This window comes from Seriola dumerili, unplaced genomic scaffold (genome assembly GCF_002260705.1).
Source record: "Seriola dumerili isolate Sdu_G_001 unplaced genomic scaffold, Sdu_1.0 BDQW01000315.1, whole genome shotgun sequence".
Classification (NCBI taxonomy): Eukaryota; Metazoa; Chordata; class Actinopteri; order Carangiformes; family Carangidae; genus Seriola; species Seriola dumerili.
The window spans coordinates 294,020-320,981 of record NW_019174570.1 but is presented as its reverse complement, the minus strand read 5'-3'; the positions used below and the strand labels follow the sequence as shown (position 1 = coordinate 320,981).

General features: G+C 46.1%; 2 protein-coding genes across 3 annotated transcripts in view; both read left to right on the top strand.

Moving 5' to 3' along the window:
- The window catches only part of dhx9 (DExH-box helicase 9), a 17,380-nt gene extending 5,002 nt beyond the window's left edge, over positions 1-12,378 (top strand). For both annotated transcript variants that reach the window (XM_022758999.1, XM_022759000.1), the window contains exons 7-28: positions 964-1,010; positions 1,581-1,717; positions 2,381-2,470; positions 2,576-2,737; positions 3,193-3,270; positions 3,881-4,072; positions 4,464-4,605; positions 4,838-4,920; positions 5,039-5,195; positions 5,901-5,998; positions 6,098-6,311; positions 6,439-6,533; positions 7,019-7,092; positions 7,177-7,329; positions 7,442-7,602; positions 7,803-7,914; positions 8,009-8,170; positions 8,529-8,656; positions 9,050-9,279; positions 10,182-10,297; positions 10,979-11,179; positions 11,828-12,378. In XM_022758999.1, the coding sequence (XP_022614720.1) occupies positions 964-1,010; positions 1,581-1,717; positions 2,381-2,470; positions 2,576-2,737; positions 3,193-3,270; positions 3,881-4,072; positions 4,464-4,605; positions 4,838-4,920; positions 5,039-5,195; positions 5,901-5,998; positions 6,098-6,311; positions 6,439-6,533; positions 7,019-7,092; positions 7,177-7,329; positions 7,442-7,602; positions 7,803-7,914; positions 8,009-8,170; positions 8,529-8,656; positions 9,050-9,279; positions 10,182-10,297; positions 10,979-11,179; positions 11,828-12,140 (3,145 nt within the window). In that variant the 3' untranslated portion in view covers positions 12,141-12,378. The remainder of the gene's footprint in view (positions 1-963; positions 1,011-1,580; positions 1,718-2,380; positions 2,471-2,575; positions 2,738-3,192; positions 3,271-3,880; positions 4,073-4,463; positions 4,606-4,837; positions 4,921-5,038; positions 5,196-5,900; positions 5,999-6,097; positions 6,312-6,438; positions 6,534-7,018; positions 7,093-7,176; positions 7,330-7,441; positions 7,603-7,802; positions 7,915-8,008; positions 8,171-8,528; positions 8,657-9,049; positions 9,280-10,181; positions 10,298-10,978; positions 11,180-11,827) is intronic.
- Positions 12,379-14,369: 1,991 nt separating this feature from the next.
- Positions 14,370-26,962, top strand: part of lamc1 (laminin subunit gamma 1) — a 53,910-nt gene continuing 41,317 nt past the window's right edge. The window contains exon 1 of the mRNA XM_022758995.1: positions 14,370-15,561. Coding sequence (XP_022614716.1) covers positions 15,186-15,561 — 376 coding nt within the window. The 5' untranslated portion in view covers positions 14,370-15,185. The remainder of the gene's footprint in view (positions 15,562-26,962) is intronic.

Below are 26,962 nucleotides of genomic sequence, written 5' to 3'. Positions count from 1 at the left end.
TGTGTGTGTGTGTGTGTGTGTGTGTGTGTGTGTGTGTGTGTGTGTGTGTGTGTGTGTGTGTGTGTGTCTCTCTGTGTGTGTGTCTGTGTGTGTGTCTGTGTGTGTGTCTGTGTCTGTGTGTGTGTCTGTGTGTGTGTCTGTGTGTGTGTGTGTGTGTGTGTGTGTGTGTGTGTGTGTGTGTGTGTGTGTGTGTGTGTGTGTGTGTGGTTGAAATCCGGTGCTCAGGATGTTCCTGTATGTTTTTCTGCTGGACTGCTGTGAACCCAGAGACCTCCGGAGTGTGTCGGCTACACCAGAGAGATCTCACTGCGTCTAACACACACACACACACACACACACACATTCAGTTACTGACAGTAGATCCTCCTGAATCTCTGCTCTTTGACATGAAGGGATGAAGTCAGTGTTTTCAGGCGCCTCAGACTTGACTCCTGTCAGCTGCTGTGTAACGACCTGAGGGAAGAGCTGCTTCACCAATCATCATCCGTTCAGTACATTTAGTCTTTAGAAAGAGTTGATCTCAACATGAAACTTGTAACATGAAAAAGATTGATCCTGATTTAAACCCTGACCGACAGTCAGCTGGTGAAGTGGGCCGGAGGTGGAGTTTAGAGACTGATCGCCGAGGTGACGCCAGAACTCACAGCCACACTGAAGGAAGACATGGGACAGCGTTTAGGTGCACTAAAGCTGTCCCATGGGTGCAGCTCAGGGCTCAGAGGAGTCTGGTTGTGATTTCTGGTGTCACTGTTCACCGCAGGGCAGAGAGCAGCCGGGAGACGGCAGAGTCAGAGCTGTTGATTGGTGTTTATTAATCCTAAGTCTGGCAGAAAAACATACAGGCTTCCTCCTGAGAGCGCGGCAGGTGAGTTCATCACTTCACTCTACGCTGTGTCCATCAAGGCTTTTATTTTGAAAGGCTCAGAGGAAGTGAAGCTGTGATGTTTGTGTTTGTCTCTGCAGGAGCTTCATCGCCGAGATGCAGCTGTTTGTGAAGCAGCTCGGCAGAAGTAAGAAAGATTTCCGTCTCAATGATGTGATATCTGTTTTTGTTTTTTCCTCCACGCCGGCGACAGTCAGAGCAGCCATTTTGAAGTTCGGCACAAACATGACGAGGACTCGAGGACGAACTGAACAGATTTTGGTGAAAGGAACATGTTTGTTTGGTACAAGACCAACAGAAATCACATCGTCGTCATTGCACAAAATGAAAATGAAAGAATAACCACTCCAGCTGAAATCACCTCAGTTTGTTTATTGCCCTGGTTCCTCAGCCCACTGGCTGCCAGTATCTGCTAAAATAGATCTTCAGGTTCCTGTTTTTAAAGCTCTTCCTGGTTTGGGAGCGGCTCACGCTGCAGGCGGCGCAGCTTGTTTTAACTGGGACTGCAGAATAACCTGCAAACAGCTGTCAGAGATTCAAACCACAGCTCGTCAGAATTCTGCTCTGAAGCGCCTCTAGTGGCCAAAACGTTGTTGTTTGTGTAACTGTCATTTTAAAAGTCAGATTTCAGAGTAAAGCTCAGCTGGCTCGAGGCAGGAGCGTCTGGGTCATGTGCTCTGCTCCGTGTGCTCCGCAGGGATCACGGCTCGAGAGCACGGCTCCAACAAGAAGCTGGCGGCGCAGTCGTGCGCTCTGTCTCTGATCCGGCAGCTGTATCACCTGGGAGTGATCGAGGCGTACTCCGGCGTCACCAAGAAGAAGGAGGGAGAAACTGTACGGCTGAGAGAAGCTCCGCCTTTTACTTTTTAAAATGGAAACATCAGAAAACCAACATGTGTTTGACTCTGTGTGTGTGTGTGTGTGTGTGTGTGCGTGTCTGTGTGTGTGTGCGTGTCTGTGTGTGTGTGCGTGTCTGTGTGTGTGTGCGTGTCTGTGTGTGTGTGCGTGTCTGTGTGTGTGTGCGTGTCTGTGTGTGTGTGCGTGTCTGTGTGTGTGTGCGTGTCTGTGTGTGTGTGCGTGTCTGTGTGTGTGTGCGTGTCTGTGTGTGTGTGCGTGTCTGTGTGTGTGTGCGTGTCTGTGTGTGTGTGCGTGTCTGTGTGTGTGTGCGTGTCTGTGTGTGTGTGCGTGTCTGTGTGTGTGTGCGTGTCTGTGTGTGTGTGCGTGTCTGTGTGTGTGTGCGTGTCTGTGTGTGTGTGCGTGTCTGTGTGTGTGTGCGTGTCTGTGTGTGTGTGCGTGTCTGTGTGTGTGTGCGTGTCTGTGTGTGTGTGCGTGTCTGTGTGTGTGTGCGTGTCTGTGTGTGTGTGCGTGTCTGTGTGTGTGTGCGTGTCTGTGTGTGTGTGCGTGTCTGTGTGTGTGTGCGTGTCTGTGTGTGTGTGCGTGTCTGTGTGTGTGTGCGTGTCTGTGTGTGTGTGCGTGTCTGTGTGTGTGTGTGTCCAGTTGGAGGTGTTTGAGGTCAGCGTGTCTCCAGACCTCCAGCAGCAGCTGGCCACCGTGGTCCAGGAGCTGGGAGTCCACATCCCCCCACCGGTGAGTCACCTGACAGCAGCCTCATCATCATCATCATCATCATCACCCTCAGTGAACACTGTGTGTTTTTAACCTGACGCCTGTTCCCCGGGTCGTCCTGTGCAGCCTGCAGACCCCAGCGGCTCAGTGTCTCTGGTTCAGGGGAAGATGGCGACGTTCGAGCCGTCGCAGCGCCAGAGCGGAGCCGGCGTCGTCCCTTGGTCGCCGCCTCAGGTGAACTGGAACCCCTGGACCAGCAGCAACATCGACGAAGGACCGCTGGCCTACGTGAGTCTGTGTTCTGACGGTGCGGAGGGAAAGCGTTTGTTAGTTTCACCAGGGTCAGTTATTGGTTTACAGATGTTTACCACTGGTTACAGGTGTTTTACTGCAGGTGAACAGACACAGCTCAGACCAGCAGCTGTCTGGAAACCTGTGTCTGGTTTTTTCTTCATGTCAAGGTGACATGGTTCTTTCCTCCACGTCTGTGACTCGGGTGTTCAGACGCCGACGGCTCGTTCCAGCTGATCCCGATGAAGTCGTGTGAACGCAGCACGTTCTTACTGTTTCCACAATGTTTCCACTCATGGAAAACAATCAGCCATCAACTGTCCTGGAAGAAGTTTATGATTCTTTGTTTAATAGAACTCACTCTCACTTTTTCACATAGAAGCTTTTGAGTGTCGGAGGTCCTGATGAGTCTGAGTGTGTAACTCACTGATAATGATCTTTTCTTTTCCCAGTGCACGCCGGAGCAGATCAGCGGCGACCTGCACGACGAGCTGATGGACCAGCTGCAACATGACGACAACCTGCAGAAGGTCGGTCCAGTCCTCCTCTGCTCTACTGTAATGAACATATTGATGTCAGGGATCATGTGACGTAGGTGAAATAATGATGAGGATGTTGATAAACTTTACTTGCTTTACATGAAAAGACTAAATGAACATAAAACATTGAAGACATTCATTTAAAATGAATGGAATAATAATAAAATGATAATAACAATGATAATAATAACTATGAAGGTTGCTTTGTTTCTCCCTGAAGTCTGGACTGAACCTGATCAGGATTCACACCTGAACCTTCAGACAAACCAACGTTAAAATTCATTGATTTTCTCAGATTTTGTTCAGTAATTAAATTGTTCTTTTATATTTTCTGTGAATTTAATCTCACTTCATGTTGGAGCATCATCCATACTGACACTAAATCCATCCAGTTATGTTCTAATTTAAATCATTGTTTCTTTCTGAATGTTGAGCGTAAAGATGTTCAGTGTAAATCATGTGAATCCAGCCGATAGCGACGGTTCTCAGTCGCTCAGGTCAGGAGAACCTGGACCGGATGGACCGGTTCTTGTCCTGGTCTGAGTCTGGCTTTGAGAACAGGTGAACTCCGGGTAACACGTCAAGTGTCTCTGTGGTTCAGATGCTGGCGGAGCGCAACCAGCTGCCCGTCAAACAGTTTGAGGAGGAGATCATGGCGGCCGTCGACAGCAGCTCCGTGGTGATCATCAGAGGAGCGACGGGCTGCGGCAAAACCACCCAGGTCCCTCAGTACATCCTGGACCGCTTCATCAAGGGTGGCCGAGCGTCCGACTGCAACATCGTGGTCACCCAGGTAACGCTCAGCAAATCAAAAACTGGGTCTGAAGCTTCCTGCTTGAGCCCCGCCCACCACCTGCTGGCTCCAGGTGGACAGGTGAAAGAGCAGAGAGCATCAAGATGGTGAGAGGAGGAAACATCAGAGAGACTCAGTCAGACCCAGACTCAGAGGAGGAGTCTGAGACCAGAACCAGAGACTAGCAGACGGGTCAGAACCGTTAGCGTAATTAGCATCTTTTATTTGTTGTTTGTTAGCTTGTAACTGGCAGCAGCTGACACAATGTTAGCGGTTGTGCTAATGCTAACTCACTCTCTCTGTACTGGCGAGGTTTCAGGTGTATTTAGGGTCTTCAGGTGTCCAGTCATGTCTATATTCTGGTGTTGTTAAACTCTCGTCCTCTCTGCAGCCCAGACGGATCAGCGCCGTGTCCGTGGCCGAGAGAGTCGCCTACGAGAGAGGGGAGGACCTGGGGAAGAGCTGCGGCTACAGCGTCCGCTTCGAGTCCGTCCTCCCTCGACCTCACGCCAGCGTCCTCTTCTGCACCGTCGGTACGTGAGCAGACTGAGACCAATGTGTCTCACCTCAGTTATGAGACTAACAACTGTCCACAAATATCTGTCAGTGTTTTGAACGTCGAGCTCCAATCATCAGTGATGAAGGCGGAGTCACAGCTCAACTTTAGCCACAGAGACTCTGCCGTGGACAGAGACACACTGTGGACTCAGAGTTAACCGGCTCAGTGTGGATGTTGTGTCAGTCTGACTCTGATGGATGTTTCAGGTGTTCTGCTGCGGAAGCTGGAAGCAGGAATCAGAGGCATCAGTCACGTGATCGTCGATGAGATCCACGAGAGAGACATCAACGTGAGTTCGTCTCTAAGACTCCTGAACATGTGACATGACATGTGACCAGGGAAAGGTCCGATCATTTCCTGTGTTCATTGACAACCACCACCCCCCCACCCCTTTTGTGTCTGTGCAGACGGACTTCCTGATGGTGGTCCTCAGAGACGTGGTCCAGGCCTACCCAGAGGTCCGCATCATCCTCATGTCAGCCACCATCGACACCACCATGTTCAGAGAATACTTCTTCAACTGTCCCATCATCGAGGTGTTCGGACGAACCTTCCCCGTCCAAGGTAACAGACAGACAGACAGACAGACAGAGAGACAGACAGAGAGACAGACAGACAGACAGACAGACAGACAGACAGACAGACAGACAGACAGACAGACAGAGAGACAGACAGACAGAGAGACAGACAGACAGACAGACAGAGAGACAGACAGAGGGACAGACAGACAGACAGACAGAGAGACAGACAGAGAGACACACAGACAGACAGAGAGACAGACAGACAGAGAGACACACAGACAGAGAGACACACAGACAGAGAGACACACAGACAGACACACAGAGAGACAGACACACAGAGAGACACACAGACAGACAGACAGACACAGACACACAGAGAGACAGACACACAGAGAGACAGACAGACACACAGAGAGACAGACAGACACACAGACAGAGAGACAGACAGACAGACAGAGAGACAGACAGACACACAGACAGACAGACACAGACACACAGAGAGACAGACACACAGAGAGACAGACAGACACACAGACAGACAGACAGAGAGACAGACAGACAGACAGACAGAGAGACAGACAGACAGACAGAGAGACAGACAGACACACAGACACACAGACAGACAGACAGACAGAGAGAAAGAAATGGGGCATGAAATAAAGAGAGAATTACTTCCTGTTGTAGTTTTTTAACGTGACAGAAATCAGACTTTAAGTTTGGGATGTTTCATGTGTTTCCTTGGTGGCAGAGTATTTCCTGGAGGACTGCATCCAGATGACCAACTTCGTCCCTCCACCAATGGACAGAAAGAAGAAAGACAAAGACGAGGAGGGAGGAGACGATGACGTAAGAATCTCTTTCCTGTGATGGTTCAGTCAGAACTGTGTTGAGTAACTGTGTCAGTGTGGAGCCGGTTTTCAACTGGAGTCGTCACTGTGTCCGCAGACGAACTGTAACGTGATCTGCGGGCCGGAGTACACGGCGGAGACGAAGCGTTCGATGGCTCAGATCAACGAGAAGGAGACGTCCTTCGAGCTGGTGGAGGCGCTGCTGAGGTACATCGAGACGCTGCAGGTGGCCGGAGCCGTGCTCATCTTCCTGCCCGGCTGGAACCTCATCTACTCCATGCAGAGACACCTGGAGACCAACCCGCACTTCGGTACGCAGCGCCGCACATCTCACCTCAGACTGAGCCCACAACACGTTCAGTTTGGTCTCTTTTAAATAAATCTTTACGAGCATGACACAGCGCTGAATGAAGAAATTGGTCTTGTGTTTGTTCCCAGGAAGTAACCGGTACCAGATCCTGCCGCTCCACTCTCAGATCCCCCGAGAGGAGCAGAGGAGGGTGTTTGAACCGGTTCCCGACAACATCAGGAAGGTACCAACTGTAAAACCTGTGACCTCAGTTTGTCCAGGGAGACTCAGACTCAGAGAAACGAGGTTCTATAATCTGGAACGTCCCTGACTGACTCAGTGATCATATTTCCACCATTGGACAGCATGTAAAACATGTGAACAAGACAAACACCAGCAGCCAGAAATGAGAAAATACTCACTGCAATAAAAGTCCTCTTGAGGGCTTTTACTTTGAAACAATTACAGGAAGTGTTGAGTTTAAATTATGTAACTTAAACATGACAAATGACTGAAAACAAGGCTCTGACCAAGTCTACATTTCATTTATGTGTTTGGTGACGTCACAGCTCTAAAATCAGGGCTTGACCAGAGGATCCAGACATGGACTGGGTTTAGACCTAGTCCTGTTATTTAGATAATAATAAACAGATCCATCAGATGCTCTCTGAGCAGTTCGGCCTCTGCCTGTTGTAGTGACGATGTTTCACCTGCGGCCTGATGTTGCAGGTGATTCTGTCGACCAACATCGCAGAGACGAGCATCACCATCAACGACGTCGTCTACGTGGTCGACTCCTGCAAGTCAGTCTGAGTATCAGCCGTCACGGTGACCCCTCCCCCGTCCCTCAGACGCTCACACTCACTGTGTCCTCGCTGTGTCCGCAGGCAGAAGGTGAAGCTCTTCACCTCCCACAACAACATGACCAACTACGCCACAGTCTGGGCCTCCAAGACCAACCTGGAGCAGAGGAAGGGCCGAGCCGGGCGGGTCCGACCCGGGTTCTGCTTCCACCTCTGCAGCCACGCCCGCTTCGAGAGGTACCGCCCCCGGTCAGCACGAGGCTCAGCTGCTGTTATTGTCCATCAGCTGGTGATCACAGGTGTGTGTGTGTGTGTGTGTGTGTGTGTGTGTGTGTGTGTGTCTCTGCAGGCTGGAGACTCACATGACTCCAGAGATCTTCAGGACTCCGCTGCACGAAGTCGCTCTGAGCATCAAACTGCTGAGACTTGGAGCCATCGGTCACTTCCTGTCCAAGGCCATCGAGCCGCCGCCGCTGGACGCCGTCATCGAGGCCGAGCACACTCTGAGAGGTATCAGATGAGATGAAGCTTTATTGATCCCCGTGGAGGAAATTCAACCTGGATAAACTGATGTAACAATGTGTTTGTTCACTCGTTCAACAAACGAGCTGCAGGATGATACGTGTTGATGTGTTCCTCAGCTTTAATCGTGTGTGTGTGTGTGTGTGTGTGTGTGTGTGTGTGTGTGTGTGTGTGTGTGTGTGTGTCAGAGCTGGATGCTCTAGACACTAACGATGAGCTGACTCCTCTGGGACGGATTCTGGCTCGACTCCCCATCGAACCTCGACTGGGGAAGATGATGATCATGGGCTGCATCTTCCAGTCAGTCTCTCCTTCTCTTTACTGATGAATCGCCTCAGTGTTATTACTGGGGGGGGGTGACATCAGTACACTGTGTTTCTCTGTCTCCCTCTAGTGTCGGAGATGCGATGTGCACCATCTCGGCCGCCTCCTGTTTCCCGGAGCCGTTCATCAGCGAGGGGAAACGTCTGGGCTTCGTCCACAGGAACTTCGCCGGCAGCCGTTTCTCTGACCACGTGGCTCTGCTGTCGGTGTTCCAGGCCTGGGACGACGTCAGGTGGGTCTGAGCGCTCACGATCATTAGTATTATCTTTATGTACATTTAAATTTCCTTTATTCTCAATATGCTGTGATGGATTGACGTCACACCTGTGTGAGTACAATCATTAATGAGAAGATGAACTGTTTCTCAGCTGCTGAAGCTCGACTCTGGTCCAGTGTTCTGGTTCGTTCTGTCTCTACATCTGATGGATCCTCATTTACATATTTATCAGAGTCTTTTAAAAACTCCACAGTCTGAATCCTGTGTGAGTCTGACTGGTCAGGAGGATCATGAAGGTGTGAACCTGATGATAAAGGAGGATGTGGTCGGCGTCCGTCGGGGACACTGACCCCTGACCCCTCTCTGTGTTCAGGATCAACGGCGAGGAGGCGGAGAGTCGTTTCTGTGAACACAAACGTCTCAACATGTCCACCCTGAGGATGACCTGGGAGGCCAAAGTCCAGCTGAAGGAGATCCTGGTCAACTCTGGATTCCCTGAAGGTACCTGAACGCACCACACATCCCCTCTGGTTAGAGGAAGAAAACCTCGACCAGAGTTTGAGGGAAGAAATACAGCAGCAATATTTAGGAGACAATTTAGTCATTGTTATTATAATTGAAGGATTTCTCATGAACGTCAATGTGTAAACATCATTTAGCTTTAATAAAAATTTCTGTTTTTCTGTTTTTTTATAGTTTTTTATCCCTCTGCGTCAGAACAAACATACAAGAGTGAAAAAAGGTTTTAAAGAATTATATAAAAAACAAAGAGAAAATAAAGGAAAAAAAACAAGAAACAAAAAATTAATAAGTTTTAAGTTTGGACATGAATGAATGTCAGGTTGGTTGGAGCACATCTCCAGATTGTGGTCGTTGTGCTGTGACCCCCCCCAGAGAGTCTGATGACTCAGATGTTCAACGCCGTCGGACCGGACAACAACCTGGACGTGGTGGTTTCTCTGCTGACCTTCGGCTCGTACCCGAACGTCTGTTACCACAAAGAGAAGAGGAAGATCCTGACCACGGAGGGACGCAACGCCCTCATCCACAAGTCCTCCGTCAACTGTCCGTTCAGCAGCCACGACATGACCTACCCCTCCCCCTTCTTCGTCTTCAGCGAGAAGGTAAAGAGCAGTCGTCCTCACTGCTGACATGACCTCCTGTAACCTTTAGCTTCAGGAACAAGCAGCAAACTGTTAAATGTTCATTCATACCGTTTTGATTCTGTGACACTTTGTACTGATGTTAAAGCTCCTCCAGTGTAAAGGTCTCTGTCCATGTGTAGTGTGATTATAGATCAGCTCTAGCTTCTATATTAATACTGTGAAAGTATCAAAGCCTCAGTCCACAGAGAAATGCACACAGCCTGTATTCAGAAACTGAGCTTTAAAACCAGCCGTCAGGACTTCTGGAACTTTGTGATGTCACAACAAAGCAGTCACCAAGCCCCGCCCACCTGGACCCACCATCCAAACCTTGCAGGATTTGGTTTCTCTGAGTGTTTTTACCTGAAATCTGCTTTATTTCTATTGGATCAGTCAGAAAACAGTCAGCCAATCAGAAGAGAGGCTCAGCCTCCTCTCTTCTGATTGGCTCACCGACCTGTTGTTACTAGAGCTCCAGGGAGAAGCCTGAGAGAGGAGATGTGAAACTACACTGAGATGGTTTTTATATCTTCTGATGGATCAACACTTCAAATAAAACACAGAAGAAGAAACATGGAGCTTTAAATTAACTGTATAATATCCCAAGGAAAAAACAAAATATTTTCTGGCAGTTTCATAATGAAGTATAATATTAACGGATATATATTGATCTCAGAAACATGAGACGTTTGTATCTGGACAGAGTGATGAGGTGAGGAGGTTCTAGATTCAAGTATCAACAGAATGATCTTCTTCGTACCTCAGTTTGTCTGGACTTTCAGAAGTTCGGTCACAAAACGAGCCTCAACATCCTGCGTGTTGTGTCCATAAGAAAACTAAATGGCTGTTTCTGTTTTTTTGGCGCCTGTCGTTGTTTTCAGATCCGAACCCGGGCGATCTCGGCTAAAGGGATGACTCTGGTCAGTCCGCTGCAGCTGCTGCTGTTCGCCTGTAAGAAGATCGGCTCCAACGGAGACGTGGTGGAGCTGGACGACTGGTGAGTCCACACACCTGCTGCCAGTCATGTGGAGCGTCCACTGATCAGAAGGTCGGCGGTTCGGTTCCTGTCTCAACTTTTACACATGAAATAGATAGATAGATAGATAGATAGATAGATAGATAGATAGATAGATAGATAGATAGATAGATAAAGAAAGGCTTTTTAAAAACAAGTGCAGCTGAAACCATCAGTTGATTATCAGAAGATTAATTAGCAGCTGTTTTAATATCTATCAAAACTATTTTTTAATGTTCAAGCTCCTCAAAAGTGAAGGTCTGCTGCTTCTAATTATATTATTGATATTAATATTAATAATATTATTAATACTGTTGATGTTTGGAGAAAACAGATGTTGTCCAGGTGTCACTTTGTGTATTGTGTAATCAGTTGATCTATAAAGGAAACAGTCAGTAGATGAATCAGTGATGAAAATAATCAATAATCAATAGTGCCAGTCTGATAGAAGATGGTTCAGATGCATCAGTATAAATCAGTCACGTTTGACTTCAAGGACTCGACGAACATGTTTTACTTTTAAAGAAAAGAACCAAATGTTCAGAACCAGGATTCATCGATTATCAACAGCTGCTGATTACTGACTAATCAATCGATCAGAGCTGAGAGAGATCACGCTCACACACTGAATGTTGTGTGTAAAACTCACCTCCACCTGTCCAGGATCAAGCTGAGGATCCCTCACCAGGTGGCGGGGGGCGTGGCCGCTCTGCGGGCCGGACTGGAGGCTCTGGTGGTGGAAGTGACCAAAGACCCGGAGTACGTGAGACAGATGGACCAGAGCAACGAGCGGCTGCTCAACCTCATCAGACACGTGTCCAGACCCTCTGCAGCCGGGATCAATATGATGAGCAGCACACGGAGGTGACACACACACGCAGAGAGACACACACACACGCAGAGAGACACACACACACACACACACGCAGAGAGACACACACACGCAGAGAGACACACACACAGAGACACACACACACAGAGACACACAGAGACACACACAGAGACACACACACACAGAGACACACACACACAGAGACACACACACACGCAGAGAGACACACACACAGACACACACACACACGCAGAGAGACACACACACACAGACACACACACACACACACACACACACAGAGACACACACACACAGAGACACACACACACAGAGACACACAGAGACACACACAGAGACACACACACACAGAGACACACAGAGACACACACAGAGACACACACACACAGAGACACACAGAGACACACACAGAGACACACACACACAGAGACACACAGAGACACACACAGAGACACACACACACAGAGACACACAGAGACACACACAGAGACACACACACACAGAGACACACACACACACAGAGACACACACACAGATCCAGGTGCATTGTGGGTAATGTAGGTGAAATATGACGTTGAGATGATGTTATGACAATAGCAGCGTATCTTTGTGTCACCATGGAAACACCAGCAGCTGGTTTCACCTGTTGTCTCTCTGCACAGGATGGGAGACGGACCTCGACCCCCGAAGATGGGACGCTTCGATGGAGGAGGAGGAGGAGGAGGAGGAGGGGGGGGTTTCAGAGGAGGAGGAGGATACGGAGGAGGAGGATACGGAGGTGGGGGTTACAGGGGTGGGGGAGGGTACGGGGGAGGTGGATACAGGGGAGGTGGGGGCTACAGAGGAGGTGGAGGAGGAGGTTACAGAGGAGGTGGTGGATATGGAGGAGGAGGAGGTTATAGAGGAGGTGGGGGCTACAGAGGAGGAGGAGGAGGGGGAGGAGGGTACAGAGGAGGTTACAGAGGAGGTTATTGACATCCTGGCAGCACGATGACATCATCACCACAATGACATCAGCACCATCATCAGTTTCTCGATGTGGTCTGGTTTTCATGTGAAGTCCAGAACTGGGACAAGTCGTCTACTGAAGATGATGATGATGATGATGATGAAGATGAAGATGAAGAAGATGATTATGAAGATATGCTGCTGTAAACACTCTTCTGATCTGTGAGTCTCTGAACCTGTTTGTTTATTGATCATTTGTATCTGTGGAAGCTTCATCAATAAATGTTTGATATTTGATCTGCAGCTGTTTTGTTTGTTTTTCTTTTTTAAATAAAGTTTTTATTGTAAATTGTTAAACTGGCCCCAGGTCCCTAAATCCCCAGTAAACCCCCTGAGTTTAAATGACTGACAGACTACATGTCCCATCAGGCCCGGGTCCAGGTGTGGACTCTGGACTCCAGGTCCTGGTTCGAGTCCAGACCACGACGATCCAGTTCAGTAGAAGCACAAATCTTCATAAACTGTGAAGTTTAAGTGGAAAATCGTCAGTTTCACGTTGAGTTTTATTGTAACTGTGTTTTGTTTGTGGTGGAAACAGCTGATGAGCTTTTCATCAGTTTTCACTTCAGCTGGAAACGTGAATTTTTCAAACATGAAAACTGGACTTTAGTTTTGAACTGAGTTTTTGTCAAACAAAATGTTCAGACAGAAAATAAAATTTCACTGTGATCTGATTTTATTTCAGTCTTGGCAGCTTCAGGCTTCCATAGATAAACTTTTTAAATCACAGGTAAAGATCACAGTTTTCAAGAGAAACTTTATTTACACATTTCCTTTGAACTTTAAGTCTTAATTCATCCTAAATAATAAATGAACTTTTTCAGAGGCTGAATTCAAATGAATTAATAAAAATATAATGTATGAATGTGTTTGAATAATAAATTCATGTGAAAAGAAAACTGTAGATGTGAGCAGCAGGCGACCAGCAGGAGGCGCCGTCTGACTGGTTTTAAACTACAAACTAAACATCAGGTTTCAAAAGCTTTAAAAACAGTTTTAAAGCTGATGGTTAATGTGGCCCCCGACCCTCAGGGGCCCCTGGGCTCCACTGTGTGATAATCTAATCAACGGCTCGTTTGTGTGTGAACATGCACCAGTTAAACCCAGAGTCACCTGAAGTGATGAAGTGGGTTCTAATTAATCAAATATCAACATTGTTGTTGATAAATTCATTATCAGTCACTATCAGGCCTGACTGAGCCGTAGAGATGAGGTTGAAGACCACAAGTTATGGTTGAAAGCTCCAGAAGAAAAGCTTTACAGTGGATCCTGCAGGAGTTCAGGAGTCAGAACCACCAGCCGGACTCAGTTCTGGGATCAAAGAGTCACATTTTCATTGTTTTAACTAATTGTTTAAATCCTGATGTTGATTTGATTTCATTCAATTCTGCTTTAAATGTTTTCTAGACTTTTCTGCATGTTTGGGTTTTTGCACTTTTTATTTTGATTCATTTTGTTTTTGTTTCTCGTCTCAAAAACAGAAAATTTGAGACTTAATTGGTTTAAAAGTGTCAGAATCATTCTGATCAAATCTCACATGAAAACACCTTCAGTCTGTTTGTCAGATTCATGTTTGACCTCTGACCTCTGGCATGGGTGTGAAAGTGCTCTGATAGTTGATGCGGTTGTTGAAGATCTAATCAGAGCTGAACTGTGTGTTAATTAACACCTCGTTAAGTCTCTTCATCATCTGTTTGTCTCCTCTGATCACATCCAAAGGTCCAGAAGAAAAACCCATTAAAAGAATCTATTTAAACAATTATTCTGGTCTCAGTTTGGAGGAGAGTCAGCACAACTGTAACTCTGTATTTTATTTTATTTTATTTTATCTTTATTTTGTTTTATTTTCCTCAATTTGAGATGCATTTACTGTGTTGTGTTTATACTGTCATATTTTTTATTATTATTATTATTATTTGTTAACAAACAACATTTAATCTGTGGCAGGTAAACACACAGTAACTAAACACACAGTAACTAAACACACAGTAACCTGACTGAGATGATGTTACCAGCTCTGAAGCGTTTTTCAATTAACAAAAGCAAAAAATACAGAATTAATAAATAAAACGAGGAGAAAAACTATAAATCTGTGTATGTTTTATTATTATTATCCTGCTGTTGATCACTGCAGTAGAGTCATGTATGGAAGTCAAACTCTGCAGGAAAAGGTGAAAGAATAAAAACACTCATGGCAAATCAAAAAAGTTTACATTTATTAAATAATGAATCAGTTATGAGATTATAGTTGTTGATTCTATGTCATGATTTCTAATATTTTTGTTTTTTCACATTTCTAAATTTGATTATTTTTGTTTTTCTGACACTTTCAGGGATTTTTTCATAGTTTACAGGATAATTAATGAAATGATTATTAATTCAACAATCAGATTAAATTCATCCAAACTTCCTTCAGTTGCTGGTTTGTGAGAAAATAAAGACGCTGTTCTTCATCATGTGGGAAAGTAAGAAGTCAAATGAAAAAATTGATTGATTAATGTTTGATTTCCATCCACTGAAGAGGAGATTAACAACTGATGGAGGTGGAGGGTGGTGTTTAGTTTTAATGGGGTCTCTGAAAGACCCTAAACCTTCGCGGGGTTTGGTTCTGCAGGACTGTCTGAGGTTTGATTCCAGAGTTGACTCGGAAGTTGCCGGAGCGTCCTCTGCGCCTCGGACCTGCGCAGTAGCGGACTGGGTGTAGTCTGGAGTCCCGTCTTTTCCTGCTGGATTTGGTGCATGGCGGCGGACACAAAGAGTTGAGGCCCCGATCCCAGACCCTCACACAGCAGCACAGCCGGGAGACGAGCTCTGGACGCGGCCTGGAGCCGAGAGAAGCCGCCGCTGCCCAACTTTCCCCGCATGTTTCTACTTGATGCGTTTTACTGTTTCCTCGGGAATCGGTCGGTAACCGGATAGTTACCGAAAACTTCGGACGAGTTCAGGGAGAGTTTGTGTCGGAGCCGCGCACACAGTTTCAGGTCTCGGAGGAGGACGGACAGGACCGAAAAAATGCGAAGTTTGATCCGGGCTCTGGTCGCTTGGAGCTGGGTGGCGGCGGTGTGTGTCCGCGCCGCCATGGACGAGTGTTCGGACGAGCAGGGCAGACCGCAGCGCTGCATGCCCGAGTTCGTGAACGCGGCTTTTAACGTGACGGTGGTGGCGACCAACACCTGCGGCTCTCCGCCGGAGGAGTACTGCGTGCAGACCGGCGCCACCGGGGTCACCAAGTCCTGCCACATCTGTGACGCCCGGGACCCGCGGAACCACCACAGCGCCGTGTACCTGACCGACTACAACAACCAGCAGGATACCACCTGGTGGCAGAGCCAGACCATGCTGGCGGGCATCCAGTACCCGAACTCCATCAACCTCACCCTGCATCTCGGTAAGAGCCCTCGATATCATCCCCGTCTCTCCGCGGGAGAGATCCGCACCGCCGAACTCCCCTGAAATAACCCACAAGTTAAAGTTTTCATGCTTCCTGACAAAAAAGCCTCCGTGGCACAACACGAAAACATACATTTTGTAAAACTTCAAGACCCTCTCTTTAATTCGGCTTTCACCATTTATCCTGAAACTTCACTTTGTAGGTAAAATTCCGACCTAAATCCACAGTTTGACTATCAGCAGAAACACGCGAAAATACACCGTCGCGAGCAGCGAGAAACAGCTGTGAAAAGTTGTTAGTTGAAAAGTTAATGAAGCAAATAAGTGTTTGTTACAATAATTGTTTGCCGAATTGAAGATTATATCATTACAATTAAAAAATACCATCGGTTATGTCACATGACGTAAGCATGATTTCAACGTCGAAGGGAAAGTTTAAATCGGTGATGTTTTCTATGGAGTTTGGTGAAACTTTCAGATGTGTGGAGATAATCCGGTTGCTTAACTCTGAGTTATGCAGCACCTTTTTCTGACATGAAAGAAATATGAAACAGGAGGAGGAGGAGGAGGAAGGTCACAGATCAGCTTCTCCTCAGCAGGTTCCTGTGTTTAAAGTTTGAGAACTCAGTGATGCAACAAGGGAAGTTTAGGAATGAAGGATTTTTTTTGCTGCCAGCAATATAACAGGAGGACATAGTTTTCATTGTTGGGGGTGGAGTGTACTTGTGTGTGTGGGGATGGGGGTTGCAGCTATTTTCTGACATGACTGTGGGTCAGCCTCTCCAGCTTCAGTTCCTGCTGCAGCTCCATCACACTCACTCTGGGATTTCCAGTGTTTGTGTGACAAACTGCTCAGACTGAGAGCAGCTCTGCCTCCAGCCTGTCAAACAGCCGGAGGTGTGAAGTTAGCAGTCTGTGGATTCAGTTGTTGGGGGGGGTTGAGGGACCCAGGCGTCCTCTGAGGACAGCTGGTCATATATAGGGACTGAAGGAAGTGGAGTTGTTTGGGGATCAGTTACATCATAACTCAGGAAGTGTGTGTGATCGATGAGGAGTCGAGTGATTCTTCACCTTTGCTGTTTGTCTTTAATTCTGATTCTGACACTTAAATCTCCTGAGATCAAACTGGTTCCTCAACTTTTAGTCACAGACAAGTTCATCTTTTCATGCTTCCTGATAAAAACGGCTCTGTGGCATGAAAACATATGTTTTCTAAAACTTAAAGACCCACTCTGTAATTCGGCTTTCACCCAACATCCTGAAACTTCACTTTTTAGGTCAAACTTAAATCAACAGGTTTGTTCGGCTGAGTCACGGGAGATTAATCAGTGACTGTTTTGATCATCGATTCATCGTTTGACTGATTTTTCATGTCGACATTTTTTGGTTTCAGCTTCTCAGACCTGATCATCTGATCACCTGATCATTTGCTGCTTTTCTTTCTCTGATGTCATGAAGCCGAGTCTGTGGGTTCAGTGTTTCTTTATTTCTCGGGTCAGTGTTTCCGTCTGGAACAACGTAGAGAAACAACTAGGAGGTTGAAGCAACTTATTAGTTTAGTTTTACGTGAATGAACGTGTAAAATGGGAGTTTGCTTGGTTAGTTTTAACTGGCAGACTCTGGACTCTGGTCCTGACAGGCTACAGGCCACCTCCTAGCCTTTTCCAGAGCTTTCAGCTGTATCTCATGGTCCTCCTCAGAGGACTGAGCTCTATTGTCTGTGTTGAAAAAGAGACTTTTACCTGATTTCCTTCAATAGAATAAAGAATAAAATGTTATTACGGTGGCCCAGAGGGGTCAACACAAATACAAAAGTCACAACATATTGACTTGTCTTTGTGTTGACCCCTCTGGGCCACTACATAATTATCTGCTGATGAAGGCCATGAGCTGTGGCTGAAAACATCTTGTAAGTCGGCCTTGAGTGAAGAATTTTGAGTGTTTTTCCTTTTGGTTTTTAATCTAAACCACTGCAGTCATCTCCCTCTTAACAGATCACTAATCAATAGTTCCACTTCAGCTCTGAAGACGTCACCTTCAAAACTTCAGATCAGATCAATCTAATGTTTATCTGCAGCTCTGCCCCCCCCCCCCCCCCCCCCCCCCCGCAGTTACCTGCTCTGTTCCCTCCCGTCTTAATTTTCCTGGAGCTCCGACTCGGCCTTTTAAAAATACCTGTCTATTTCTGAAGCCTGTGGCTCCCGGCAGCTCCACTGTTTTTAACCGGGCCTGACATTCCTGAGTGGTTGGCTCATGCTGCTGGTTGGAGGAGCTGCTGCATTTGTGGCCTCAGGTACTGAACTCTGATTAGAGCTGCTTTTAATTACACGCTGTGTTTTCCCCCCGCGGGCCGTGTCTTCTTTGTTGGTGTTTGCTTCATAATTAGAGCTCGGGCTTTGTTCTGCAGATCAGATCTGTGGAGTCAGAACGTCTCAGCTCTGCTTTATTCAGTGAGTGTTGAAGCTGCAGCGACGCTCTTATTTTTAAAAACCAGCTGTCGCCTGGAGCTCAGACAGGAAGTGAGTGCGTGGGCGCCACCAGCTGATGTCAGTTTCATGTAGAGCTGCAGCTACTGGTCGATTAATCAACAGAAAATTAATCTGCAGCAGTCTTGGTTATCAACCAATGGTTCGAAGTCATGGTTTAAAAATACCAAAATTCCCTGGTTCCATCTTCTCAGGCTGTGACAGAGTCCCTCTTTCCTTACTCGTATGTCTTTGTAACCAACAACAAACAACACATGTCCCGTAGTGGTGGTTTTTAGTCTCTTTGTGGATGTTTTCAGTCTTTGTGGATGTTTTCAGTCTCTTTGTGGATGTTTTTAGTCTCTTTTTGGATGTGTTTAGTCTCTTTGTGGATGTTTTTAGTCTCTTTGTGGATGTTTTAAGTCTCTTTGTGGATGTTTTGAGTCTTTGTGGATGTTTTCAGTCTCTTTTGGGATGTTTTTAGTCTCTTTGTGGATGTTTTTAGTCTCTTTGTGGATGTTTTGAGTCTTTGTGGATGTTTTCAGTCTCTTTGTGGATGTTTTCAGTCTTTGTGGATGTTTTTAGTCTCTTTTTGGATGTTTTTAGTCTCTTTGTGGATGTTTTCAGTCTTTGTGGATGTTTCCAGTCTCTTTTTGGATGCTTTGAGTCTCTTTGTGGATGTTTTGAGTCTTTGTGGATGTTTTTAGTCTCTTTTTGGATGTTTTTAGAGTCTTTGTGGATGTTTTCAGTCTTTGTGTGTGTTTTTTGTCTCTTTTTGGATGTTTTTAGTCTCTTTGTGGATGTTTTTAGTCTCTTTGTGGATGTTTTGAGTCTTTGTGGATGTTTTCAGTCTCTTTGTGGATGTTTTCAGTCTTTGTGGATGTTTTTAGTCTCTTTTTGGATGTTTTTAGTCTCTTTGTGGATGTTTTCAGTCTTTGTGGATGTTTCCAGTCTCTTTCTTTGTGAATGTTTTCAGTCTCTTTGGATGTTTTCAGTCTCTTTGTAGATGTTTTCAGTCTCTTTGTGGATGTTTTGAGTCTTTGTGGATGTTTTGAGTCTCTTTGTGGATGTTTTGAGTCTTTGTGGATGTTTTCAGTCTGTTTGTGGATGTTTTCAGTCTCTTTGGATGTTTTCAGTCTCTTTGTGGATGTTTTTAGTCTTTGTGGATGTTTTCAGTCTCTTTGTGGATGTTTTCAGTCTTTGTGGATGTTTTGAGTCTTTGTGGTTGTTTTGTTTGAGATATTTTAACATATATTACTGTTAAAATCCTCCATTATCCCGCTTTTGCTTGTTCTCACTGAACCAAACACAGTCGCGTGATGCCTGAATGTGACGGCGTTCAGGACACGTGATGTGTAACACAACATCGCTGGCGTGCTTTAGGTGCCTTCATTGTTGTTAAGGAGCAGTTGCTTCTCACTGTCGCCCACGCCTGTGGCTCCTCCCTCTGGATTCTGATTGGTCCACAGGCGGACACCTTTAGATGAGACAGATGCAGCTGTAGGTCAGATATTTGTGTTTCAGCTGTTGTGACGGTGTAATCACATCTTTGAGTGAGTTTTCTAAATGTTTATGTTGTGGACAGGAAGTGGTGCTCTGACTGTTTGTTGAAGGTTGAAGGGCTCGTTGAGCTTCTTGTCTGCGTGAAGAGTTTGTTTCCTGTTGATCTCATCCTGTTTAGAAAAGTCTCAGTATTTTCTACTTTTCTGCCAAAGTGATTTTTAACAGACGTTTTAGAAACGCCAGAGGAAGAGGAGCATTGTGGGAAACCCTGAGATCAGGGCTTTAATAATGATTTTCATTACGATTAATCTACAGTCCGACATGCTCATCGCAGCCTCACAGAGCCGAGCGTCTGTTTGACCTCTTCCTGTTTGAACAGGTGTAGTTCCTTGTTCACAGTGACATCACCAAGAGAAGCAGGAAGTCGCCTCGTTCAGAGAAGCAGAACATCTGACACTGTTTCACTGTTCTTACTGATGAAATCTGTTTTTAAAATCTGATGAATCGTTTCAGCTCCACCTGAGAATCCACTGGTTGAATTGGTCTCCATCAGTTCTGCATTGATGCTAACGATCGATCGATCAATAGTTTGAAAAAGTGACTGCTCAGGAAGCATGTGGCTCTGACCAATCAGCAGCGAGCAATGTCTCTGCTCATGGTCATTTCGTAGTGATGTAAACAGGTGATTGGTGAGCTGTTGTTGATCTCACCTGCTGAGCTCTGATTGGTCGATGATCACCTGAGTGTTACTCTGAGGCGTGGTGATGGTTCAGATTGAGGCTGAGATGGCAGCAGTCCTAATCTCAGGAAGTGAGTGTGTGTGTGTGTGTGTGTGTGTGTGTGTGTGTGTGTGTGTGTGTGTGTGTGTGTGTGTGTGTGTGTGTGTGTGTGTGTGTGTGTGTGTGTGTGTGTGTGTGTGTGGGGGGGGGGGCTCTTTGAAGTGCTGCAGTGTGTCTGCGGCAGGAAGGCGACGTGTCCGGACTCGACTCTCAGCTCAGACTTCGAAAAACCCTCAAAGAAGAAAAACCTATAGATGGACAGAGTGTGTGTGTGTGTGTGTGGCATTCTGTTCTATTCTATTTATTCTATTCCATTCTATTCTATTGTGTTCTGTTGTATAATACTGGGACCAGCTCCTGTTGTTTTAGATCTGGTGTCTTTATGAGACCTGATGTCTGTTCTATGTTCCAATGTTCTACGTCTAAATGAAACCATGTTTTTGAGTGAGAGTGGGTCATGTGATCCTCGCTTCAGTACCTGAGCGGCTCTTTGAACATGGAGGACAAACATCCCTGAATCCTCCAGATAAAAACCAGAGGAGCTTCAGGTTCAGTCTGACCCTGGACCTGAACCTGAACCTGAACCTGGACCTGAGCCTGCTGAGTCCAGACTGACTCCAGACTCCCAGATCCAGGTCCAAACGTTTCCAGAGAGTCTTTAGTGATAGTTGGACGTGTTGGGACGTCAGTCAGGAGGTTGAGTGTCTCCCTCCAGAACAACGTAGAGCTACAACACGTAGACTGGACGTGTGAATCTATAGATACACTGTGTGGTCGGTGGAGAGCAGCTCCAGAAGTTTCCACAGATCTCCAACATGTCGTGCTCCAGAAGATCCAGAATCACAGGAATGTTAAGGGAAATGTAAGGGTGGGGTATGGGTGGGGGTTGGGGGGGCGGGGGGGGGGGGTTGAAGGGGGGAAGCCTCAGTGTCTCTGTCATTCAGCTGCAATAAGCCGGGAGTCGATCGTCCAGCTGTTGCAGCTTCTCGTAATCTCTCCACATCCCAGTTCCCACGCTGAGCTCATTCCTCAGACACTAAACAATGGAGTCCGGACCAGAATGACTCCCCCCCTCCCTCCCTCACCCCTCTTATCTTTTTCTTCTCCCCCACCACACTCTCAGATTGGTATAATTTGCAACAGCTGGCCGCTCCAGAGGGAAAAGATGGACTTGTGTCTTCATGGCTGGTTGGGAAAGATGAGCAGCAGCTCCGGGCCTGAGACCCGCCGTTTTCCCACAGTGCACTGCTCTCCATGCGGACTGATGAACGTCTTCCTGTACGAGCGGTCAGCTGACACACGGAGGGACGGAGGCTTCACCTGTTTCAGCTCAGGTGTTGAGTTCAGGTGTAGTTGGATCTCAGTGTTTCATGTGCAGTTGATTTGCCTCATCACACGGGTCACATTATGACCATGAAAACAACACAACAGGGCTAGGCTAGCTGTAGCTTAGCATCCAGACAGCCTCAAACAGGAGTGTTCAGAGTGCAGCTCAGTGTCTGTGACATCACCACCACACAGCTGATGGATTATTGACCCACATTTAAATTTCACTCAGTCAACGTGACATTAATTCATTTTCACAACTGAATGATTTTGTTTTACAGTTCAGTTCAATTCATATATTAAATAAAGAATATTAGTTGATGTTCAGACAACTCTCACTGTAAACTTTTCTCTCTGGGTTCTAAGTGGGTTTCTGGAGCTTTATTCTGGAGAGACATCAGAGAAGTGAAGTCACTTCCTGTGACTTTTCTGAGTGATCCAATAAAAATACAGCAGATTTCAGGTAAAAACACTCAGAGAAACCAAATCCTGCAAGGTTTGGATGGTGGGTCCAGGTGGGCGGGGCTTGGTGACTGCTTTGTTGTGACATCACAAAGTTCCAGAAGTCCTGACGGCTGGTTTTAAGGCTCAGTTTCTGAATACAGGCTGTGTGCATTTCTCTGTGGACTGAGGCTTTGATACTTTCACAGTATTAATATAGAAGCTAGAGCTGATCTATAATCACACTACACATGGACACAGACCTTTACACTGGAGGGAGATTTAACTGATGAATGTGAAACTGATTAGTTTGTGAGAGTGAATTAAAACTCAGAGAAACGCGACCTTCATGTTTGATCACCTGACGCTCTGAAAACACCAAACACAGTGGCTCAGAGATAACGCTCAGATAGTTCATCATCTCCACGGTGACCGACCTTGATCTCGTTAGCAGTTCATCATCGTCTGTATCATCTTTCACCCACTGACACTGGTGACGTGATGATGAACATGTGATGAATTTAACAACAGACTGTTTATTTTAAACCTCGAGCCTCGGAGCTTTTTCCACATTTAAAAGTTTGAGCCAAAACAACCAGCTAATTAATTATCAGTTAATTATTATTATTGATTATCTATATTTTCCGTCGCCTGGGAGAAACCAACAGTTAAAGTCTGTGACAGAGTGAATGTGTTGAGGTCAGAGATGACGGTCAGAGTCTCAGCGAGCTGGAAACACGAGGCGTTCAGGTGCCTCCGTAACCTTGGAGCTGCTGGCGTCTCAGGCTGCAGGTCGAGGTGACACGTCTGTTCTTTCAGTCAGATAAGACTGAGGGGGAGCAGTTTTATTTTACTTTGAAAGAACAACAATCCTCTTCCTCTTCGGCCGAGTTTGAAACCTCAGGACTTTCTCCTTCAAACATCAACACGTCTCGTCTCTAAACGTCCACAGTGTCTCAGTTAATCCAGATCCAGATGTGAGAGCGTCGTACTCGCTCTTCCTGTTGAAGGTGTTCGTTGTGAAATTAATAGTTTTCTTAATGCAGTTTTACACATGCATCAGGGACGTCTCAGGATTTCATATTTTAACAAACATTAAAAACAGGAAGTGTAAAAGAATTTATAAATGAACAATTAATCCGTCAATAAATACTCAAGATTTAAAATGGATTTACAAAACAGCTTCAACTCTCATTAAATGAACCATTTATAGATTCATTTATTAATTCATGAATAAATAATAGAATTTGAAAAACTATTTGAAAAGGCATTTTAAAGATGGGAACACATTCCTGAATCATTCTTCACTTTCCATTTCCTTTCTCCAGCTGTTTTTCCTGTTAGCTAATCGATTAGCTTAGTCATGTAGCTTGTCCTGTTAGCCTCTCTGTGACACTCCTTCAGTGCTGATGAAACCAGGCTAACCAGAGAGGCTAACAGGAGAAGCTACATGACTAAGCTAAGGAGAAAGGAAAGGAAATGGAAATTGACGAGTGAATCTTAATTCTATCATTTATTCGTGAATTAATGAATGTATTTATAAATGGTTTATTTATTGTTTAGTGTTTATGCTGTTTTTGCATTTATTGATGATTAATCGTTAATTTATAAATTCTTTTTACAATACGATTAAATTCTCTGCCTCAGATTAATTTTCACTGTTTTAATCTGATATGTGACGTCACTTCTATAACATCAAATATTAGACCAATATTAGATGTTATAGATTAGAAATGTTCAGTGGAGTTTGGTGATTATTGGTTATTGTTAATAATCAGTCAGACAACAGGTTCGTGTGTCTGTCAAAATCAACTTTAATACAACAAAGAAGAAAAACTATTCTCTGCCTGCGAGTCATCTGCAGCTGATTTGACGGTTTCAGCAGGTTTAATAAAAGCCCTGACCTCGAGGCGACGTCTCACTCTGTCTGAAAATGAAACACCAGAGTCACCGGAACGAACCCGCCGCCTCAGAAACCAGACTTAAAAGCAGACGACCCGACTTCCTCCTCAGTGTGTCACCTTCAGGTCTGAACCTCCAGTCGTCTCAGGAATTCAGACTTTTCTTCAGACCTCAAGAGTCTGTGACAAAGACCCCCCCCCACCCCCCCCCCCCCCCATCAAAGAGAGGAGGGGGAGGAGATCAGAGGCAGGAGGCTGCTCCTCCTCAGCTCCTCACAAACGTCTTTCTTTTCTTCTTCGACATGGAGGAGGAGGAGGAACATTAGTTCTTTCTGTGTGGTCACGCTGCTGTTCTGGGACCCCCCCCCCCCCCCCCCCCGATAAACTCTAGCCCTGCATTCGTTTCTTGACTCTTTTCACACAGAAACCTTGAAACTCTTCTGGTTCTTTGGCTTCTGGTTTCAGCATTACAAAACTAGTTTAGAAATTTGCCGGTCCAGGCTGTCCGGGTCTGAGTTTTGAACTTCACAGTCATATATTGATCAGAGCTGCAAACAATCTAGTACAATTAACCAATCATAAAAAAGTCAAAGTGAATGCTCCTCTCTGTGTTCCTATCTTTGTGTGTTTTCTAACCGTTGATCTTGGACTCTTGAGATAGCAACGTTTAATCTGTCTGACATGACTTCCCCTCACTTTTGGACCTTTTAATCTTTGACCCCCCCACCCCCCCCCCTTCAGTATCACAGTTGACCCAGTGAGAGATTGTCTGAAACATCCATTAGATGCACTGCGAACAGGAAGTGATAAGGGCTGATTCAAGCTGCTGTTTAAAGGGACAGTGTGACCTCATGAGAGCAGAGATCCTGGAGTCACACTGAGGAAACGTTTGGTCTGATGCTCCTGAACTTCTCATGTGGAAGTTTCCAGGTGAGGCTGCCAAGCTGGTCTTTATTTACCTGCCTGCCCCCAGCCCCCACCCCCCCACCCAGCCCCCCCTCCACACAACAAACAGCGTCCTCTCCTCCTGTGAGGAATCACCTCCTGATGTTTAACCTGCCGCTCTGTTTGTTCACTCATCATCACTTTGCAGCACGGCCTCCACATTCTTGTTGCTGTGTGTTAATTAAAAGGCCCCGTGGTGCGTTCAGGGTCACTGCTGCACCGTCACACGCAGCTTTTTATTCTTTATTTCAACATTTTGAATAAAGACGACTCGGCTCCTTTTCACGAGGCTCTTCACGTGGAAATTCACATAAATGAAAGTGTGAATCATAGTAATGAAATAAAACACACAACAATCGACATAACATCATCTCTACACCTGTAGAGTTCAACACAGGGACAACCGTAATAATAACTGAAGGAGAGGCGTCAACTACAACTCCCAGGGTGCATTTCAGCAGGAAACATCCAATCACAGAGCTTCACAGTCTGATTTCACAATCTGCATCTGAAGTTGATTCAGTTCGGATTCCTGCGTCAGTTTTGGATGAGTTCAGTAACTATGGTGACGTGTGCTGCTGAGGCTCATGGGTATTGTAGTATTCAGATCATTACCGTCCCGTGTGTCTGTGTAATGGACACGCAGAGCTGCGGTGAACTGAAGCGTCATGACGACGATGATGATGCAGGTGAATCTGCACCTGTCCAGTTTATCACTGACTGTTGTGAATGTGTGAGTGAGAAGCGTCTCAGACGTCATGAGCACATCTGGAGGCAGATGGAGGTCTCCGTCATCTGTGGACCTTTGGTCAGTTGATGTGTGAACCGTCTCCTCAGGTTGCTCCCTCCCTCCCTCTCTGTGTTTGTTTCCCGCTCTTTTTATGAACCTGCGGCAGGCTGTTATTAAACCTTCTTATATTCCTGCTCACATCTGGATCAACCCTTCACGCTGCGGTGATGAAGCTCCTGAGCTCTTCACGACTGTAATTACAGCTTCACTCAGACTTTTCCACCGGACGAGAGTGTACTGCACCTGCAGGTTTATTCACTGCACAACGCTGGAGGCAGCGAACGCACCGCCACCGGCAGCAGCAGACCTCTGCTCCACTGCCTGACGCTGTGTTCAAGGACACTCTGACACCCAAAGTTTGAGCTCAGGCTGCTGAACATTTCCTGTGTCTTCTAGCTTTCATTTTTTCAACTTATCTAGAGTAGAGTTCATTTTTGTAGCCAACTGTGTCAGTAAACGCACCACCATTTAATGTGCGGGACGTTTAGAAAACTCGGTGAACCCTTGAGTGACGAGCGCTTGTTAACGTGGTCTCTATATGAAGTAAGTGATCTCCGTGTCTGTAACCGATGATCCATCTGAAACCTGAAGAAGCCGAAGGAAAGCTCAGGACAGACGCTGCTGCTCCCTCTGTCTCGAACAGTGTGAATGGGCAGACTAAACAATCTGAGATCAGATATGGAGATGTGATGTGAGGAGGCGGGGGGCTTAGAGAGGGGGGAGGACGTCTTTAGAGGACCAGACTGTGGGTTTTATTTTACACATTTCACACATACAGTTTCTTCTTTGTGCGGTGATGCAGTTGAAAGCAGGTGCGTCGGTTTGAGGACCCTCCAGCACGGTGAGAGGTTCGAGTGCTGGCTGTTGAGTTCACACCACTCTTTGCAGCCCCCCCCCCCCCCGATAAACTCTGCCCTGCATTCGTTTCTTTGACTCTTTCACACAGAAACCTGAAACTCTTCTGGTTTCTTTGGCTTCTGGTTTCACATACAAACTTTAGTTTAGAAATTTGCGGTCCAGGCTGTCCGGTCTGAGTTTTGAACTTCAGTCATATATTGATCAGAGCTGCAACAATTAGTCAATTAACCAATCATAAAAAGTCAAAGTGAATGCTCCTCTCTGTTTCCTATCTTTGTGTTTTCTAACCGTTGATCTTGGACTCTTGAGATCAGCACGTTAATCTGTCTGACTGACTTCCCCTCACTTTGGACCTTTAATCTTTGACAACCCCCCCCCCCCCCCCCCCCCC